Source organism: Brachyistius frenatus, unplaced genomic scaffold, assembly GCF_029030835.1.
Source record: "Brachyistius frenatus isolate BFR_SWC_R1_liver_20210118 unplaced genomic scaffold, ASM2903083v1 Contig_258, whole genome shotgun sequence".
Taxonomy (NCBI): Eukaryota; Metazoa; Chordata; class Actinopteri; family Embiotocidae; genus Brachyistius; species Brachyistius frenatus.
This window is the reverse complement of record NW_027210857.1, coordinates 43-21,332: the sequence shown is the minus strand read 5'-3', so window position 1 is coordinate 21,332 and position 21,290 is coordinate 43. Positions and strand designations below refer to the sequence as shown.

At 44.5% G+C, this 21,290-nt stretch overlaps 1 protein-coding gene across 1 annotated transcript; it reads right to left on the bottom strand.

Annotated features, from left to right (window-relative positions):
- Window positions 1–6,158: 6,158 nt before the first annotated feature.
- Window positions 6,159–20,754, bottom strand: LOC138634318 (sialate:O-sulfotransferase 1-like). Its single transcript, XM_069721131.1, has 9 exons — window positions 20,555–20,754; window positions 18,675–19,303; window positions 12,376–12,490; window positions 11,027–11,211; window positions 9,210–9,331; window positions 8,445–8,670; window positions 7,811–7,975; window positions 7,518–7,718; window positions 6,159–6,957 (listed from the first exon to the last, which is right to left on the bottom strand). Exons 2-9 carry the CDS (start codon window positions 19,063–19,065, stop codon window positions 6,605–6,607), a joined length of 1,758 nt encoding a protein of 585 aa, XP_069577232.1. The 5' UTR covers window positions 19,066–19,303; window positions 20,555–20,754; the 3' UTR covers window positions 6,159–6,604.
- Between the last annotated feature and the right edge of the window lie 536 nt (window positions 20,755–21,290).

Genomic DNA, 21,290 nt, shown 5'->3' with positions numbered 1-21,290 from the left:
GGGGAGAGGGAACTCTGGGAAAACTTGCTTGCCCTGCTGCCATTGCGACCCCACCTCAAATAAATGGAAGAAAATAGATGGGTAGATGAATAAATCTTACATATTGCACATTTGAAGAACATATTTTAATGTGTTTATTAATGGATGTATTAAACCATCTCAACAGTTCCAATGTTGAGATGGAATTAACCTTTATGTAAGATATGGCAAAGTATGATAATAATAAGTATAAAAGACATAAAGATGATATATATCTTCAGCTAATAGCCTGCAATCTGCAAATCCTTTTAACTTTTTTAATCGTTTTTGTTTAAAAGCAGTCTGACTTCAGTAGCTATGTGTGATATTATTTTTGTATCAGAGTTTACTGCTTGTGAAGCTTTTCTGGCAACGTCCTCAATGTTTCATAACACACTTGCAAGAGTAGAGAGGCTTTATATGAGGAAAACAACATATGCTCATCTGAGCTGGGTACTGCTGAAGGACTGACTTCAATATGCTATTTTAGTAACTCAGTGTACCGGACTGGATCACAGACTGGAACTGTCAACTTACCCAATACAGTTTATTTACGCTTTATTTACTTCATCAGTGGCTGACAGCAATCATATACTGTGGTCGTCATAGTAACTCGTGTGATGTTGTTCAGCCGTCCATAATTTTGGGCCCAATTTTCATACAGTAAAGCTGGTCTAAACGCACATCCAGACGCATTTACATTTTGGTGAAACACAAGGCTGTTTTTTTCTGCACTTGCAGCAATTTGCTATTTTCATGATGGAAAATGAACCCAGCTGCAGCGAGATGGGAGGAACAGAGCCCCAAGGAGAATGCCGATAAACTTGCTCCCCCTGCAGTACGATTTTGGTGTCAATTTTGAGGTGAAGTTGCGTCTCCGCCATCTTAAACTAGATCTAAGTGCAACACAGTCTACAGACCTGTCACAAATCCCACAGACAGGTTTGGTGGATGTTCTCCATATTCCATCGGACTTACATAAATCATTCAAACAAGAGTTACAGCCTCCTGAAGTGTAACCAAACCTCTTTATCCTCCCGTCTTGACTATACTGAAGCCTTACTGATATTGACATTGCGTGTCCTTTGAGATTGCTCGAGCTCTCAGGACGGGCTCATCTCCAGCTCTGTGCTGCTCAGGTAACAAGCTTGTCTCCTGTCCATGTGGCAGGACAACAAAAGCATCTGCAATCTGGCTATGTCTTTCTTGGAGTTGTTCTCTGCTTTCTCTTCCAGTGAAACTTTATTCTTGTCAAAACATAAATATTCTCTTTTTTGCAATTTTTATTATTTTTATGTTTGCAAATCAACAAAAGAAAAAGCCGATGAATAAACTTGTTCTGACATCACATACTGTTGAAGCAGATGGTTCCTCATGTCTTAATGTAACCCAGACTAGCTGTAAATCCATTCAGTGTTTATGACAGACACCTGACTGTGAGGCCTTGTGGCATTGCTTCACTAATTAAGCTTAGTTTCAGACACATCAAATCCTCTGGGAACAGCACAACTGTTACAGACAACTGACAGGATGAGCCTCATCAAGCAGCCTTCAGTGAACCACTTTCAACTTCAGCAGCTGATTCTGTTCACCACCAGAAATGTTCTGTATCTAATCATTGCAGCAATATCAGTATTTTGACATTTAATTCCTTTAAACTACACAAATGTTATGCAGCTCTCCTGCAGCAAACTTTACCTGCATCCCCTGTCATTTTTTGGCTTCTTGGAGGCAACTAAACATGCTTGATTGCACATCAGCACAGAGCAGCATTGCAGTTTGTCAACATGTTCTCTTTTAGCTCTGTTTTTGGTCTCTATCAACTCTGTGTCTGCTCTCTGCTGATGCTGAGCAGGTAGTGGACAGTTGGTCTTTAGATCCAAGAAGAACTTCACTTACAGGAATGTAAAACAAAAGGCAAAGTCCAGGTAAATATGGGAAAGACACAAGGAAACAGGATTGCTCCAAAGCACAAGGAAACGGATCCATTTACATGTGCAGGCTCACATGGAGGTTCTTGACTCACTGAATTGATATTCCAACAGGGAAGCAGTTCCTGACAAGGAGTAGGGTATAGGTACTGGTTTGGGTGACCAACAAGTGGTTACAGATGGGGTTGATTAGACAGCAGGTGAAGTAGGTGTGGCAGGGAGGAGACCAAAGCAGGAGCAAGAGGACCTCTGGTGGATACCGGGACTGACAAGGAGGGAGAAAGACAAGACTGCGTTCCACTAACGTTTTAACACTCTACATACATACTTTGTACATGCTTCCATTAGGAGATGTCATCAGGAAGCACTGCATCAACTTCCATTGTTATGCAGATGACACTCAGCTATATCTTTCTATAAAACCAGATGAAACTAACCAGTTAGTAAAACTTGAAGCCTGTCTAAAAGACATAAAGTCCTGGATGACCAAAAACGTCCTGCTTCTAAATTCAGACAAAACAGAAGTTCTTGTACTTGGTCCTAAACACCTCAGAAACTCTTTCTATAATCACTAAGTTACTCTAGATGACGTTGTCTTGGCCTCCAGCAAAACTGGGAGGAACCTTGGAGTCATCTTTGATGAGGATTTGTCCTTTAGACACCATATAAAGCAAATCTCCAGAACTGCCTTCTTTCATCTACGTAATATTAATCAAATCAGGAAAATCCTTCCTCAGCGTGATGCAGAAAAACTCATTCATGTGTTTGTTACTTCTAGACTAGATTATTGTAATTCCTTGTTGTTAGGATGTCCAAATTACTCATTAAAAACCTGCAGCTGATCCAAAATGCTGCAGCAAGAGTACTGATGGGATTTAACAAGAGAGATCATATTTCTCCAGTTTTATCTTCTCTTCACTGGCTTCCTGTGAAATCAATAATATAATTTAAAATTATCTTGATGACTTACAAAGTTCTTAGTGACCAGAATCCATCTCATCTCAGAGATCTTATAGAACCACATCATCCTGACATCTTATAGAACCACATCATCCTGATAGATCTGATAGAACCACATCATCCTGACATCTTATAGAACCACATCATCCTGATATATCTTACAGAACCACATCATCCTGACAGATATTTAGATATGTTAGATCTCATCCCAACTAAACTTTTTAAGGAAGTCTCCCCTTTAATTAATACTTCCATATTAGATCAGATCAACCTATCTATTGTAACCGGCTATGTACCGCAGGCTTTTAAAGTGGCTGTAATTAAAACTTTACTTAAAAAGCCGACTCTTGATCAGCTGTTTTAGGAAACTACAGACCAATTTAAAACCTGATGTTTATTTTTATAATCCTTGAAAAAGTTGTTGCAAATCAACTGTTTGATCATTTACAAAGGAATGATCTGTTTGAAGATGTTCAGTCTTTAGAGTTCATCATAGCACAGAAACAGCTCTGGTGAAAGTTACTAAGGACCTTTTATTAGCCTCAGATAATGGACTCGTCTCTGTACTTGTTCTTCTGGACCTCAGTGCTGCTTTTGATACGATTGATCATACGATCTTATTACAGAGATTAGAAGACGTTACGAGGATTAAAGGAACTGCATTAGACTGGTTCAAATCCTACTTATCAGATAGATTCCAGTTTGTCCATGTCAACAATGAGTCTTCCAGACAAACAAGAGTTAGTTATGGAGTTCCACAAGGCTCAGTGTTAGCCCCAATACTTTTTACTTTGTACATGCTTCCATTAGGAGATGAATTTAAAATTTTCTTGATGACTTACAAAGCTCTACATGACCAGGCTCCATCATATCTTAGAGATCTTGTAGAACCATATAATCCTAGCAGAGCACTTCTCTCAGTACGCTGGTCTACTTGTGGTTCCCAGAGTTTCCAGAAGTAGAATGGGAGGCGGAGCTTCAGTTTTCAGGCTCCTCCCCTGTGGAACCAGCTCCCAGTTTGTGTTGGAGGGGCAGAAACCCTCTCTAGCTTTAAGATTAGACTCAAAACGTTCCTTCTTGATAAAGCCTATAGTTAGGGCTGGCTCAGGTAGACCTGAACCAACCCTTAGTTATGCTGTTATAGGCCGAGGCTGCTGGAGGACCTCGTTACATGCTGAGCTTCTTTTCTTTCCTCCTACTCTTTAACTAACTCATACCTCACCATCTTCTTCTCTCCCATAGTTTCTTCTTATTATCTGTTGTCTCCATTCAGTTCCTTCACTCGTGTAGTTTCTGTTCTTTCTTTTCCAGATGTCCCGTCATGGAGCTGCATGTCTCTGCTCTGTGATTGTCGTCTCCACCAACAGTTCTTCTCTTCTATCTCTATGCTGTCCTTTTCTCTCTCTGCTCTCTCCACCCCAACAGGCAGATGGCCGCCCACCTCTGATCCTGGTTCTGTTGACAGATGCTCTGCCCACCTCTGGGAATTGTTGAATTGTTGAGTTTCTCTGTATAATATTGCAAAGTTTGCTGTAAGGACTTTAATGTGTTATGTACCATGAAATAACCTGTGTTGTGATTTGGTGCTATATAAATAAAATTGAATTTAAAATTGAATTGGATACATCTGCTAGTGGAAAGGAGGACCCACCGACGTGAAGAATCTTCCAACAGCTAAAAGATGTTGTTTACAAGCTGTTTGATTTGCTTGTTTCTTTAGCTCAGCAGTCAGCTCGGCGTGTCTTATCTTTAGTTTTTCCTCTGCCTCCTCTAGTAATGATGGTTTATGTAATTAATGTAGTTTATTTGCTATGATGTAAGCGATGCTCAGTGAATTGGAAGTCTCTGGGTCGTTGGCGCAAGCCGAACATCACAGCTCCTCTTTCCCCCTGAGAGTCATGAGGCCAAGGAAGGCCGGCCCCCTGAGAACGATGAAGCCGGACCCTTGTAGCCGCTGCTCTCCTCCCGCCAGCTCCCGGGAAGCCAAGCTGGCCGAGTGACCGTCTGAAAGACACGTGCCTTCAGGAGAAACCCACGATTCATCACCAACCTACAGCATAACATAACTTCTGCCCTGATGCAAAAATGATTCTTTAGCGCCTCGCCTCACCCTAAATCAGTAAGCATTTCCCAGCATGCCCTAGTTCTTCCTTTGTAACTTTTCAGAATGAAGCAACCAAATTAAATAGGACTATTTGATTAACTAAAGACAGCTGTAATTCAAGACATGCAAAGGATTATTGTTAGTAAAAGGCAATAACGATGATATTGAGACCTTGACCTTTATCGTTGGAAGCATGCTAACTTTGAGGATGTTATCGACTTTATAGTTGGTAAACTGAGACTTGAAGCAGGTGCAGTGAACTTCATGCTGAGAGGAGAAAGCCTGTTGTGGAGCATGAGAAAGCCTGTTGTGGTTTGCTGTCACGCTCTATCTATCTATCTCATGGCCACGATTTAGCAACTTGTGGCCTCGAGTTAGTATTTTGTGCGCATGATTTACATTATTTTCTTTGGCCACTCCCAGGCTCCGTAACAGAAAGAACGTTTCAACGAAACCAACACTTGGCCATGCAGGCAAAGAGCAGACTGTTTGGAGTAATGTGCCCTGGACAGACGAATCAAAGATGAAGTCTGACATCCCTAACTGTAGACGTGCTTGTTGCAGACCATGTGATGATCCTATAAGCACACAAATAAATCCTCTTTCCATCTTATTCCCATGTTTTATCTCTAAATATTCAAATATAGGAACTGAATCTTTGTTACAGCGTGATGGATTTAAATAAATCATTTATATCATTACTTCTTTTTAAATAAAGCAGACTTCATGAAAGCAGACGAGTGTTTTCCAATCTAAAGAATTTGAGCTTGTTTCATTCCATACCAGCAGGTCGCACTGTTCCTCCACTGTATAGCAGGATGAACTGAAACAGAAGACCTGCTCCTCTACTTACTATTAGGTGCCCAGGCTTCTCCAGTGAAGATCACCTTTTTAAACTGACAATCTGCTAACAGCTAAATTCACTGGAGAGTGAAGCACTCTTCCTCAGCAGGATCCGTTAAAGTGAAAGTCATGACGGACGGCGCCACTCACTTCAAACTGAATGTGTTTAATGAAATAAAAGGCTCATTGAAACAGGTGGATTTCATGTACAATTCAGAGCGGTTTCATTGTGATCAGCATGTTTCTGAGTTCATGTACAGTCCACACATTTCATCCATCACCATCAGAAACCTGCGGCAGAAACACAATGCTTCTATCATCTGTGTTAGTACAACTGGTCATTGTTATTAACATGGGTGTATGCTAAGAACATAATATACTGTATGTACTAAAGCAAAATTATAAAAAGCTAGAGAAACCCAAAATGAGTCCGTCCTGGATTTAAACTACTCGTGTTTGTCCAGTCGGGCACTTTGCGAGATAATCCGACTCTGCAGGCTAACAAAACATGTCAAAATCCTCCCTGCGTGTTCGTCACTGCTGTTCTCAGAGAGGCGGGCCCGGCCCAAAGGCTCACATCGCTGTTCACCGCTGGATTTCACTGAGACTTGTCATATTTTCTCCAGTGACCTCTAAAGTGTGTCCCTGACTCTGCAGCCATTCTGGCTCATCAGAGTCAGGTGGACCACTTCCATCAGTCAGACCGTCTGTTCCTCCACGAACCATGAACAGTAACCTTTTGAGGTCATCATCTGGGGAGGTACTCCTGTGGAAGTCCACTAAAGTTCCTGCTTTGCAGTGCCTGGTCAACAGTGTGAATGAAGGAGTCAATCATCTGTCTCATGTCCAGAGTGAAAGGGTCAAAGGAGGGCCGCTGGGCCCCCGAACGTTTGAAGTACCCATCCTGGTTGCTCTGGGCACACAGCAGCCTCTCCTCAGTCATTGAGACGTTCAAGAAGGCTGTGATGAGACGGAGCTGCGGCACAAGAGCTCTCTGCAGCTCCTCGTAGTGCACCACCAGCAGGCGGTGTCCAAACTTCAGCCAGCTCAGAGCGTGGGATGCCCACCAGGGGGCGTAGCTGGAGACAAATTCTGGCCACTCTGTGGGTGAAAGAGGGCACAGTTGATGAGTTATAGTCGGTATCATATATAGTTGTTAGATTGTATGTTATTCTTGATTTCCTTCTTTATATGTCAGTGTTGAGGGGGTTGACAACACTAAATAATTTTATACCTGTGTGATCGGTCGTCTGTGTGAATGTTCAACTGGTTACGACATGCTGTGAAAAAACAGCGCTGAAGTGTTTCAGAGCCGTTTTGCTTTTTACACGGACTTCACTTCACAGCATGTAACGTGTGATTTTCTGTGTAGGAGGTGTGGTTGAAGTGCTGCTTCAGTGGACTTTAATTCAACATAAGAACATCTTCCGGTTTAGAAGGAAACCTCTCAGAAAGCTCTGACTGTGGGATAAAAGAGCTCAGGAGTGATGGCCTTACTTTGAATATGAGAACGTAACTGCTTCATGATGTACAGTCACAATCACTGAACCTCTTGTTCTCCTCTTGTCGGCTGTTGTTGTAACAGCAGGACATTATGCAGCAGTGACTGTAGCATCCTTCAGCACAGCCATAAACCACTCCGCTCTGCTGGACTGTATTACCTTTACTCTTCCACTGTGCATCTGTGGCGTGTCCTAAGTGCCCGGCACACTTGCGGTTGAATTCGGCCACTAAGGAGCGGTAAGGGTTTCGAATCAGCAGGACGGCAGAGTCAAACATCTCGATCTCTTTCTGACCGCTTTCATGGGTCTTCACGCAGATGCTGCGGCCGCTCTTCCAGTAGTCCTTCTCTCCTTTAAAACCTGGTGCCGATGAATAAAGGAGAGGAAAGTGGTCAGCTGTGTTTACGCTCTATGAATTGCCCATTTCAAGAGCGGCACGAGGCCGTCCCCACCTCTGTTGTACAGCGTGCCGTCGAAGTAGAAGCTGCCCGTGTAGTAGCCCGTCACGAGCTCAATCAGGTGCCGAACCCAGGTGTTTCCTGCACCAGGAAAACTAGAAAGAGCCACCAGGGAGCTGGACCTCTGAGGCAGAAACATCCTCTCTTTGCACCTGGAGTCTACAAGGAGAGTTGTTTGTGTCAGCACCAGAATACATCAGAGTGTTGACGCAGAAGCACAAAATGGATCAATTTTCAGAAAATGGGCCACCAAATGGCAGCACGATTGCAAATGCAAAGAAACGGATCAGAGTTTAGATCCCAAGAAGTTTGGGATGAACATTGTTTTCATTTCTAATTTCCTCTTCTTTCCTTCACTGAGTGGTTTTCCTCCAAGAAAACAACACAATATTCAGACAGCGACGGGAAACAGACGGGTTTTTATCAGTTTTCAGGAGGAAAGTAAAGCTGCAACTTAATTTGTGGTGTGTGATCTGTAAAAATCACTGGTGAAAATGTATTATTTATCAAGATAATTAAAAAAAAAAAAAAAAAAATTATTTGACAATTATTACATAGTTTTACATTTACATTTTCTTGCATGCAGACAACTGAGACACAAATATCTTACATATAACAAACATCTCACCGAGTACAGGTGTGTGGTACACCTGGTAGTGGTCGCTGTCTGCTGGGCTTGTCGGTGTTGGCGTGATGGTGGCGGTGGTGGCGGTGATGGTGGCGGTGGTGGTGGTGTGGTTCAGAACAGCATTGCCAGCACACTGCTGCTTGTCCGACTGCTGGTTGAGGTTGAACAGAGACGACGTCCACGTACAGAAGCAGTAGGGCTTCTTGAGCACAGCCAGCGGGAGCTCCTGCAAACCAAAGGCACAAATGTTCTCCGTGTTTCTGTGACTGATCACACTGATTTTTCTCTCCGAAGACTTCTATTCCAGCCAAGGGTGACGTGTCAACTCGGCTCAGGAGGAGAGTCGGCATCACATCCCCACTCCACGCTTCATTTTTGGTTCATTATTTCTTTACACTTTTCTCATTCACAGAAGGTCAGAAGACTCAATGTCAAAGCAGGAGGACACTGCAGTGAAATCTTTCAGAAAAGTGATGCATGCGTGGACACACACACCACACAGAGAGAATGAATCACTGTATGCCGTATTTCTACCATTTTTCTGTTTCGTAGGAGGTGCAGCTGCATCCAGTCGGATCTGAGTTCAGGATGCAGAGTATCGACTTCTCATTAGAGCCACATTAAACCTTAAATATTCAGCAAAAATCCAGGAGCTCCACGTGAGACGGTTCTGTGAGCCGGAGTCTCCCCTCTCTGAGTGGAGAGCTGCTGCCGTGTGCAGTGAATTGATCATCAGGTGTTTCATTTCAGAGAAGCACTTCTAACCTTGTCGGTGCAGGTCTCGATGCAGGACTGTGTGGTCAGGTTCGGCTGAAACGAGGAGATGGGGAAGGTGCCGACGACGCTTCTCAGCAGCTTGAAGCAGCCGCGGTAGTGAATGTTTCTGACTGGAAAGAGATCAGTACACACGAGGATGTTAAGCAATGGCTGCTCAATAGAAAATGTAAATCCAAAGTATGTCTGCAGTAGTTATTTTTCTATACTTGACTGAATTCTGGTGCACGGCATAGCACATTCACAACTCAGCTGCTAATCTCCAGAGACGCTGAAGCTTCCAATCATGAATATTAATTATGTTTATGAAGTCCTTATATAATAGATTCGTCCTTGCCAGCAACAGGGAGGGGGCGCATATCTTTAAAGAACTGAAAACACTTTTTACAAGAGAAAAGATTAATATTCACTGAAGCTGAAAGTGTCAGTCGTTATGAAGGCCGGTACACAGTTAGTTTGGTTCTAAGAGTTACAAAGTGCTTCACCACAAAACAAACAGAGGGAGCAATGATGCATCATATCAACATTCGAAAAATCAAATGCATTAGGAACATAAAAAATTGCTAAAAAACACTGTTAAAAGCCCAATTTACAATTAAATATTGTATCTATATATATATTGTAATTAATTCCCAAATGATGGATTTGTTATACTCATACTACAACCAGTATTAACACCCCACGCCTACAACACGTCCCAGGCTGTTCATTGCTGCAGACTTAAAAGTCACAAAAACACATGAGCAGCAGATCACTGTAGTCCACAGGAGTAAACAGTAAACAGTAAATAGTAAACAGGGTTCTCGAAGTGGCCCAAAGTGATGCTGAGTTTGTTTTAATGCAAATTTTACATCCCAAACAATCAGGCCGCGTTTACATGAACTCTATTTTCATGTGACATTTTCAAATGTATCAAAGCACATTTAAATGAATCATCACATAACAGCCTGATAAATATGCAGTTGTGCTCAGACCGGTGGTGACGGCTCACAGATGGTTGTCACAGTGATGCACGTGAGTTTTCCAGGTGCTCATCAGACAGATATAATGACTGTCACAGCCGTGATGGAAGGATCCGTCACTTTAAACACCGGCTGGAGAAACACAGCTCAGCCCTCAGTGCGGTCTGACAGGACTGAAAGAAGGACACCTACAGAGTTGAATTCATTTCTTCACCAAGTATTAATTCATTTTGTATTCGTTGGTGGATTGTTGTCGAGACATAAATCAGATTAGTTTCATTTACGCCACAGTGTGTAATACACCTGTCAGTCCACCGTGTCAGTGTCACGTTTAGCCTCGCCTAGGTGTGAAAAGTATGTGCAAGTATGATCAGGCCTGAAGAAGGAAGTCATGTGATGACGGTCATGTGATGAGTGTCGAGAGAGGCTGGATGGATCCAATCCAGGACCATGATGTAAATCATTACATTTTAAAGTGAAGACTTGGTGAGGTTAGGGTTAGGTTTAGGTTTGGGTTCAGGTTAATGTGAGGACGAGGTTTAGTCAGGTATGAGTTGACGGTGATAGTAAGTCTCCAGGAAATGAATGTAAGTCTTGTCAAGTGAGTAAAACACAGCTTTGTGTGTGCATCTCTATTTCGTAGCTTCATGGTTTTCAATGGGGAGTTTCCAGGTGGGAAATTATTGCTCAATAAAACAATGAATATGATTTTAAAAAGTGACACTATAGGGTGCTTTGGTCTAAAAATATTTGGTTCAGTTCAGTTATTTCTCCGCTCGTCTGTGCAGTCACCCACAGAATGAACAGCCAACAGTGCCATGTCTTCCTGGAGGGGACTTGACTCACATTTTCTGTGACCTGGCAGCTGCTCCTCCACCTTGTAAATGGAGAGCCGGCCCACTCCACCGCAGGGGGACCCCCTCTCACCCCGACACACCAGACTGCAGTCCTCCTCCGGAGCCCGCGGGCTACTGATCCGGTTCCCACAGTGGCACTCGGCTCCGTACTCCAGACCGGCAAACTGATACCCACTAACCACACACACACAGATACACACAGTTATTGCTCTTGCCAAGGGCAATCCATAACCTCCAGCTATTGGCCTGAGGCTGAGCCATTCCACAGGACATTAGGTAACATTTCAAACTTATCATTTAGCTCAAACTTCCCAGCATTAAACCTCCAGTATCCCCCGTGATATCTGTCAGCGCTTCTCCTCATGCAGTGCCTTCTTCTGGCTGAAGCGCCGTCACCTCTGATCTGTACTTTACATCGTAACTCATCCCCCTTCTTCTCCCTTTATCCTGTCTCCTTGGGAAGACAAGAGACCTCATCAAAACTGACCTTTTCATGTATGTCCTTTGAAGACGCCTCATAAATTGCCTTGACTTTTTACTTTTGCTCATTTCCGTAATTGGCCGGCTCAGGTAACGAGCACGGCTGCTTTCCATGTGGATGGGTGGAGGGTGTGTGTGTGTGTGTGTGTGTGTGTGTGTGTGTGTGTGTGTGTGTGTGTGTGTGTGTGTGTGTGTGTGTGTGTGTGTGTGTGTGTGTGTGTGTGTGTGTGAGCTCTGTGGGCTTCAGATGTGAGCACCAACTCTCAGTCTGACTGCTTCCATCTGTCCTCTGCTGCTCTGTTTCAGTGGGGCTGTACTGCTTCCTCACTGCTAACATATAAAAAGGAATAATTCAAGAGGGTCATTCGTTGGATTGGCTCAGAAACATTCCACCTGCCTCTTCATGTTTCCGTGCAGGTTTGTCGGCAAGTCATAATCCTTGCTGCTAATTCAGCTCACTGTCCCACAGACTTTCACACCACGGCTGCAGGAAAAACACATATCTAACCACTGATTTATTCACTGACTGCTCAAGTCAGCTCATTAAGCTTTCACACACACACACACACACACACACACACACACACACACACACACACACACACACACACACACACACACACACACACACACACACACACACACACACACACACACACACACACACACACACACACAGATCAAGCCTTCTGTCCCGGCCTCTCTCACCCCCTCATCTTTTACTGTCATCCAGCCACCTGGCTCTCCGCTCGCTCCGAACACAGGAGGCATTCATGGAGGAGACTGAGATCCAAAGCGTTTACTCACACAGCAGGCCTTCTGTGGTGCCCTCACAGGAGCCCGCCGCGAACGCATTACCTTTCTGAGCAGGTGTCTTGACACAGAGAGCTGGTCATTTTGCGCAGGTCATAAAGCATGGTTCCACCCAGGGCTCGGTCACTGGCGTTGTGCAGGAAGCATCCGATGTACGTTCCTACGCGTGTCCAGAGAAAAAGTTTAATTAAAATTCAGTCAGGCTGAAAAGTTCCCTGTAGCGACGCTCAGGAAGTGACCTCACAAAACCAGGGCAGTGGAGTGAAAAGTAGTTTTGTAGCGAAAGAAAAAAAAAGTGATTTAAATAAGTAATATTTAATATTTCAATCAAAAACACAATAAATTCTCATGTGAGGAACTTCAGGAAACCTGACGATACTACGTCCCGCCCACCGATAGCTGTAACCTGACTGCACCACAGGCCTGTCAATCAAACAGACACGCCCCCAAAACCAGGTCTTCTTGAATCTTCTTTTCTAATGAATGAGGGATTATTTTCAGATGGACCTCCAGAAAACTAAGAAGAAGGAGTGACTTTAGCTAACAACACCGAGATAACTGATGGACACATTTTATTCACTTTGGATTTGATGAGAGAAGTTGAATGGGAGTCTATGGAGCCGGAGGCTTTTTGGAGCCGACCTCTAGTGGCACTCGCTGGTATTGCAGCTGAAGACACTTCTGGATCAGAACCATTTTACAGACCTGAAGCTACAAACTCTTTTAGAAACAGTCTGTGGTTTATATCCAGTCTGTAGTTGTGATTGCCCACTATATAAATAAACAAAATTGAATTGAATAATAACTGTGCTCAATGTTACACACCCACACACACACACACACACACACACACACACACACACACACACACACACACACACACACACACACACACACACACACACACACACACACAGTTAGCTGTAAATGGATGTTGACACACTCCTCTGACTTCATTTGGACACGGACCAGACCTACTCCGTCTCTGGACACGTCCTCGAACAGCGCCGGTGCCAAAGCAGCCTCTGCGTCCTCACTTACTCACAGTGATTATACACACAGTAGTGTGTATCGTGAGCCGTGATATCCAACTAATTTACAACATGACAAGGCTTCATTTATCTTCTGATGTGGATTACTCTTATTCCTACTTTTCTTTGAACTTCTTTACTTCCACTAAAATAAAAATCACTCCTTTAGAAAGTAGGATGTAACGCATAATAGGCTACGACAGATTATTATGACGTGCTGACGAGATTAAGGCACCATATAAAATGTCACCCAAATTCAGGCTTTGATGTTATCCTTGTCTTTGACACTTCGCTGCATCAAACTCTGCTCAGCTGAAGCATAAAAGTCTTCATAAACACCAGTTTCACTGTGGAGAGCAGCATATGCATTTCTTTTGTGTGCAGGATTCATTTACATCTTCCCCCTTGGCTCTGAGACTGGTGTATTTTTAGGTTATGTGCTGGATGCTTTTCATTCAGTAACTGTACTGCATGTGTTCAGGTTGAAGTATATCTTTTGGAGCATGAGGTGCATGCAGATAAATCCTCACAGTTGGCTTATACGTGTATTCCACCATCCCTGTGAATTTGTATTCATAGACGTTTTACAGGTTTCAAGGACACCAAGTATTTGGCTTCCTATTTCATGTTTACTACCAGCAATAGAAATAGACTGAAGCCAACTGGTCAAAGAGAGGCTTTAAAAAGTGTTGGGGAGATACATGCAGCTGGGACTCAAGAGATGTGGCAGCAAGGTGCGCAGACAAGATGGATGCAAGCAATGGACCATGAAATCTCTGGCAGGCCGAGCATCACCGTATCGAATTCCTGATTCAATCAGTCTGCGATGTCCTCTGAAGCCCGTCCAGCCTGTTGTGCTGGCGCGAGGCTGAGTCACCGGCCGCCTGCGCCTCAAGAGACGGCTGCTGCCTGAAAGCACGAGGACACCGGGCCTGCAAAAGTCTGTGAGAAGAAGTATCTCGAGAGGCATCGCCCGAGGTGAGACCCCCGCTCCACCCTCAGCCACCCAGCAGGGTAGGTCATTGCTTTAATTAAAGTGAAGGAGAGGCCCCAAGCAGCTGCAGCTCAGGGTTAATGGAGGGAAGCAGTCTGAATTCCCAGACATGATAGAAACGACTGCACCGAAGCCCGACACCGCGCAGCTTTCTTAAACACGAAGACAGATGGCGGAGCTGCAACTGATTCTTCCCGGCAGGATCAGATGGAGGAGGCTAATGACGGGACGGCCACTGCCACAGGTAGAACCGCGAGTGTTCATTAAAGTGGGCTGAAGGGGGTTCACGTCCTCTCTGCTGGATCTACAACATCCGTACAGATGTGCAGCACAGAGTAAAAGGATGCCGCGGTCAGAGAGGATCATCTCAGAGGCTGCATGTACGACCAGATAACCTGCACTCTCTGACTACTTGAAACTTTGTAAAGGAATCAACACAAACTTTGTAAAAACCTAATATCATGAAATACAAATACAGAGATTGTGGCTCCTACTGCGCATCTCCTCTAATATCTCTTACTTCTGATCTGTCTGCACATCTCTGGATGTGTAATACTTCTGATATGTACCTTACATATCAAGGAATCTGTGACTCATCCCTGCAAGGCACAAGGTTTCCAGCAGCAGACACAAAGTATTATGCATCTCTTACTTTTATTATAACATGTTTGAATAGGTGGTGGCTCCTGAATCTATGAATATCTGAAACTGAAGCTGATGTGCAAACTTCTCCATCCGGGTGTGTAATGATATCACTGCTTCACTTTGTATGAGATTAGTCACTGAATAAAGATGGGGCAGGATTAAGGTCAAATAAAGAAATTCTTTTTTGGTTTGTTTCAACCTTTTGCAGTCCAGACGGGAGTCTGACCGACATGTCATCTTGTCGCTGTCAATAAATAAATAATGAGTAACTGCAGCACAGAAATACCGAAGGGAGAAATCTTTACCCTCAAAACAAACAGTGTCCCACGAATGGATCAGTTACTACAAACATATGCAGTGTATGCAAACAGCGTAATCATCATATAGACTTATGAAGAGCTGTTACGACATTACACTGTTAGTCTGAGAGGAAAAAGATGGTTTCAACAACCTTGAAGTTACTGAGGGCAAACAGAAGGATGGTGATAAATTCTTGATCTCATTTTTCAGTATCAACCTCAAATATGTTGTATCGACATCAACCATCATCCATCAGTGATGTCATCATCCATCAGTGATGTCATCGTTGGTTTGTGAACGTTATGAATCCTCCAGTTCAGATTCTGTCCGTCACCATCTTGTTAGTTCGGAGCGGTTCGGAGCAGGAAGTGACCATATTTGGACGAGCTGGGGGAGGAGCCAGAGGTGGATCTGACCGATCTGATCGGAAACCTGACGATACTACGTCCCGCCCACCGATAGCTGTAACCTGACTGCACCACAGGCCTGTCAATCAAACAGACACGCCCCCAAAACCAGGTCTTCTTGAATCTTCTTTTCTAATGAATGAGGGATTATTTTCAGATGGACCTCCAGAAAACTAAGAAGAAGGAGTGACTTTAGCTAACAACACCGAGATAACTGATGGACACATTTTATTCACTTTGGATTTGATGAGAGAAGTTGAATGGGAGTCTATGGAGCCGGAGGCTTTTTGGAGCCGACCTCTAGTGGCACTCAGTGGTATTGCATCTTAAGGCACTTCTGCGTCTGCCTCATTTTCAAACCCGGAAGCTACGAACTCCTTTATATACAATGTATGGGTCTAGTCCAGAGACTTCAGCTGTGAGCTTTGGATAACGAGTTGGCATTGGATGGATGAGAGCTGTTTAATGACAGCAGACCTTGGCTGAAGATCCGATGATGCTCCTGATTCAGCATCTCATGATCTCTGCTCGACTCAGTGAGTAGAAAGATTTTACCAGTCGTTGTTCTCTCCATTTCTCTGCCTTTCATTCTACTAAGTGAGAGAAAGCTTCTCAAGAAACACCAGAGACAATATGTGAGCTGGTAAATGCTTCCGACAGCACATACCACATGGATGAGTCCCTGGTCTGATTCCTTCACTATATGTCATTCACCTGCTCTCTTTCGCTGCATGTCTGGCCTGTCTGCACTGCCAACAGTTATCATTATTGTTGAGTCTGCCATTTCTCCTTTGGATTGACTGATTTGTCATTAAATCAATTCATTGTCACTGCCTTTCAGGGCCCAAGTTGACCTCTTCAAATGGATGCTTTTGTTCGACCAAAAGCCCAAAACTCAAAGACCTTCACAACAGCAGGACATGTTCACATGAGAACATTTTGGTTTTTTTCCGTGATAAAAGATTTTAAGAATTAGTTGATATACTGGGGTACACACCTCTTTGCTTTTGCCAAGAAGTAGATGAAAAGATCGATGTGTCTGTGCGCTAAATATAAAGTTAAAACCACTCTTAGCTTAGCATCGGGAGAAAAACTCAGGGATGCAGCTCACCTGCTTCTCCTCAAGAAGTGCTTGTAGACGTGTCTCTTCAGCTCACCAGTTAACATGTTAAATACTGTTTATTCTGCACAAAAAAACTAACTGTAAACACAACAAGTTCCTGGAGTCAGGCAGCCAGGACCTCAGTGACTTATTTCTACCAGCAAGTCCAGCAATAGCAGCTGGATTCTTGCAGCTGGAGTTTAGCTGGCAGTTGGACTTCATTAACTTTGCACACAGCAACAACGCAAAGTGTTTCCACCTGTTTCCGTTTTTTTTGCTAAGCTAAGCTAAAAAAAAACTGCTGGCTGAATTGCATTTACTCAACAGACATGAGCGTGGTGTTGACCTTCATTTACTATTTATCTAAATGATTATTCTGTTCCCAAACATCATCAAATCAATTGTTGTCGACTGTAGCTGACATACTGTTTCCAGGTGTACTGAAGAGGTTTGGTGGTTCTAGAACAGATAGTGGTCTCTCTCTTTTCCTCTGAGACCTTCGACCAGTGACTCTTCTCTGGCATGTGGCACGATAGCTCTGGATAATTTAATTCTGTGTCCCGAGTAATACTTTTAAAAAAGAACCTTTTGCCAGACGGCTGTTCCTGAAACAGATCTCATCCCGGCCACCAACATTTCTCATCTGTATTACCATACTGAGCAGTCATGTAGTGTCTGCTTAAAAAAAGGATTAAGAGCTCTTGTAGGATGCTTTTCAAGAAGAGTAAATGTTCCACGAGGAGTAATTACATTGTATTTATCATTTCAACAAAATGGCAAAAGGTGCAGACAGACGACGTTAAACAACGGAGTAAAAAAGTGCTCCAGTAATGTCGGAGGCTCCTTAAAGAGTGCTCAAACAAGAAATTGTATCATTTTTAACTTCATAATAACTCATTTATTTTCCCGAAGCTTCTGTGGCATCTGCCTGCCTTTTCCTCCGCTGGTTTCAAAAAGATCAGTGAGCTCGATCCCTCATCTACAAGATCTGAGGAACCCACACGTAAAATATCATATAAATGTATAATGAAGCTCGTCTAAATGTTCTAAGGTCATGATTATCTGTTCATGAATGTAGAATGAAGCCTGTCGTGAGTGCACCACGGGAGTCCCGTGCAGAGTATGTTTCTTCAGCCCCTGGACATCTGAGCTAAAAAAGTAAATCATAAAATAGAAAATAAACGTGTATATTTGCTCCTTCATATATTATTCAGCAGCAAAAACAGTGTCTCAGTCCGCACATCTTCAGCAGCATGTATCGGGCTCATCTTCTCCCTTCCAGCTCCATTTCAGACAGCAGGAGGTTACTGTTGTCAGACTTTGTAATTTCTACTTGGCAAAAGAGGAGCACAACCTTGGCGACTGATACAAGGGCAGTCCGGAGTTGGTGAAACCACATTAGATTTTGTAAGGCCACTTAACCACAGGTCTGACAGATAAGATGTCTGTTGGAAGACATGTCTGAATTTTAGAAAAGCACACAGCTTTATATTCGCAACAGAATTCACTGGTTAATTTCTGTGCTGAAGAATCCTTCATTTTCACATACAGTAATGCCGTTGAGCTACTTAAAACAGCATTCAGCTGACTACCACCTTCACAGAGTCAACACCTCACTGGAGCACTAATTAATGGAAATAGGGCAAGTGGCCAGTGGCCGGTGGTCACATGTTCACGTTAACACTGGTTGCTCTGCCTCTTTTGCCTGCTGGCTGGTTACTTAGAAGGAAAGCTGCAGTGATGCTTGTGATGTTAAATGTCAAGATGAGACACCTGAACTGAAAGACAGGACAGTGTCAGCTCAGTGTGGAGACAAATGTGTCTCGATCTGCAGGCCCGGCTGCAGTGTGTGTAGAGGGATTTACCTTTGTGTCTGCTGCTCCGGTGCAGAGAGACTCTCTGCTCTGGACTCTCTGGCAGCAGACTGTGAAACCAGCGGCGATGCAAGTGTTGGACCCCGAGGCTTCGGGACGCGGGCCAGTGTCGCCCTGCCTTGGCGCCCCCACCGGACACAGCCTGAGCGGTGGCCCATCTGGAGCGCGCCCTCACAGCCAGGCCTGCAGTCCTGAGGGCGGTGGGGGGCGCTGCAAGGGACAGCAGGGGTGGCAGGCTGGCGAGGTTGGGCTGGGCCACTCTGACGCTGGAGCGCTGCAGGAGCAGGATGCTGCCTGCCATCAGATAGGCGATGCCCAGGCCGAGCAGCAGCATCTGGGCCCGCTTCAACAGGCAGTGCAGCTTGTAGAGGGGCGCCACCATTCCTACAGCGTGGACTGTCCGTCACCTCAGTGAAAGGCCATCTCATCAATCAGGAGTGAGACGGTCAGTAACATTCCTACAACTTTAAAATGTTGTCAAGACCTGCAGCACACGGCAGCGGTGCACACATGGTGTCTCGGTCCTCAGTTGAGTCCAATAGCAGCAGTGGAACAATGGATGCGTCTCAACGGAGAGGGATTTAATATCCAAGGCTGTGGTCACTGACTCCTCGGAGCTCCTTGGGGGACAAAACAGAAAGAAACACAAGCAGCTGGATGTAAAGCAGCAGAGTATTTCTCTGTATGTCAGCACAATGAAGAGGAAGGGAAGTGTATGGCTGGTGGATTAGACGCACAGCTCATGTTGACATATGGGCTTGTGTTTCTGTCTTGCAGCATCTTGCAATACATCCCTCTGTGTCTGCTGCTTCAATGATTTCATTCTTGCCGTTTGTTCTTAAATCAAAGTTCTGGTCTGTAATCTCTGTTTCTATTGAGTGTTAGCAGGTTTTAAAACTGATTATTTTAAACTGAAATTACACAAAACCTTTAATAAGTGGGGTTTTTTTCTATACAAAGATTTCACTCAAGTCCCATGCTACCAGATTATGTTCATTTGGAAACAGGTATCTCTGAGCTCCACAATCTAAATTCAGTTATCACTGTGAAATAACATCATGTGATAAAAGAAACTGTCCGTAGAGCGCATTATGGGAGCTTATGAAATGGGGATTATCAAAGCAGTATACAGACTAACTCTGGCCTCATCTGTGGAGAGATGAATAAGTGATGAGAGGGGGGGGAAGCAAGCAAAGATGAGATGTTGAGAATCTCTGAGCGCCCTGGTGTTTTCAGAAGCTGACACTGACTGAGGAGAGAAGCAGTGAAGTGCAGCTCTGACCTGCTCTCATGGGTTTTATTTTACTGTCATGATGGTTGTTATCTGAGCCCGTTGCGACAGAAAAAGAGGGGCTGTACAGTCCGTGCAGGTTCCCATGTAACACCAGCTATGTTCATCCCTCAGTAGATGCCTCACAGACTCAGTCTCTCTTCCTCCACATCCGATGATATCCATTAATTCCCTCGCTGTCTCGGTGGCCGTCACATACCGTCATGCCCTTCAGCAATACTTTCCATCTCAGGCCTCTCCCGACACACAGCCCCCCCTCAAAAGAAAAGAAGAAGTAGGGGTGCTCCCGAGGATAGAAGCAACAGTTTGCACAATGAACAATCTCCGATCAAGTCCGAGTGCCCAACTTATGTTCAACTCATCGTTTTTACGCATAAAATAACCCCCACTACGCATTTTATCCCCAAATAAACCAACGTGTGTGCTTTGATTTGGAGGGATGGATGGGAGGTTGAAAGGCAAATGAACAACCAGCGAGAGTAAACACGCATCAGCTATTTAAGAAGCCGAGGTCTTCCATCTTAAAACCCCTCAGTCTGCCTCCTCCATTTACAGTAGAGGCTGTCTGAACGTGTCTTACCTTCAGCACGGCACCGCTTCCATCCATCGACCCCTCTCAGTCCGCGGCCGTTATCATCGCTGTTTTCCCCGCTTTATTGTCCGGTGAGGGTCTCCTCAGCTCCAGAGCGGGTGTTATATAAGCTCTCTCTCAGACAGCAGTGCTGCCCCGTCGCTCTGAAAGGCTGGCACAGCGATATAAAGCACAGGCAGTGTGTGTGTGTGTGTGTGTGTGTGTGTGTGTGTGTGTGAGAGGAGGAGGAGGAGGAGGTGATGGGGAGTGATGGGGGGAGGAGGAGGAGGAGGAGGGGTAGTCAGTCTCATTTGCATTGGTGATCGAAGCGCGTCACGGCTCCTTCACGGTGCAGACGGGAGGCTCGTGTCCAGCAGCGCGGCTTAGTGCACATAACGGGGGCCTTGCAACGACACCGCGGCGGTACCGCGATCCTCCGACACCGAGCTCCATGTCCACTACCGAGCCTGTCCTCCGGAGAGACGCGCTGCGGCTCACTGACACTAGACACGAGTTTGGGGGACAAGAACAACACTAAACTGTAAATCACCCAGCAGCCATTTGAAGGACATTTGTGGTACAAACGCAGGAGAGAAAGCGGGTGTTTGAAAGAGCAAACCCAGATCCAGGATTACAATGACCCTGACTCCTGTATTCTCCTTATTTATATTTAATGGGAAAGCGCTTTGTCACGTATTGATTGAAAACTTCAAACTACGAGGGCTTCCAGTACAAAGCCTGTATA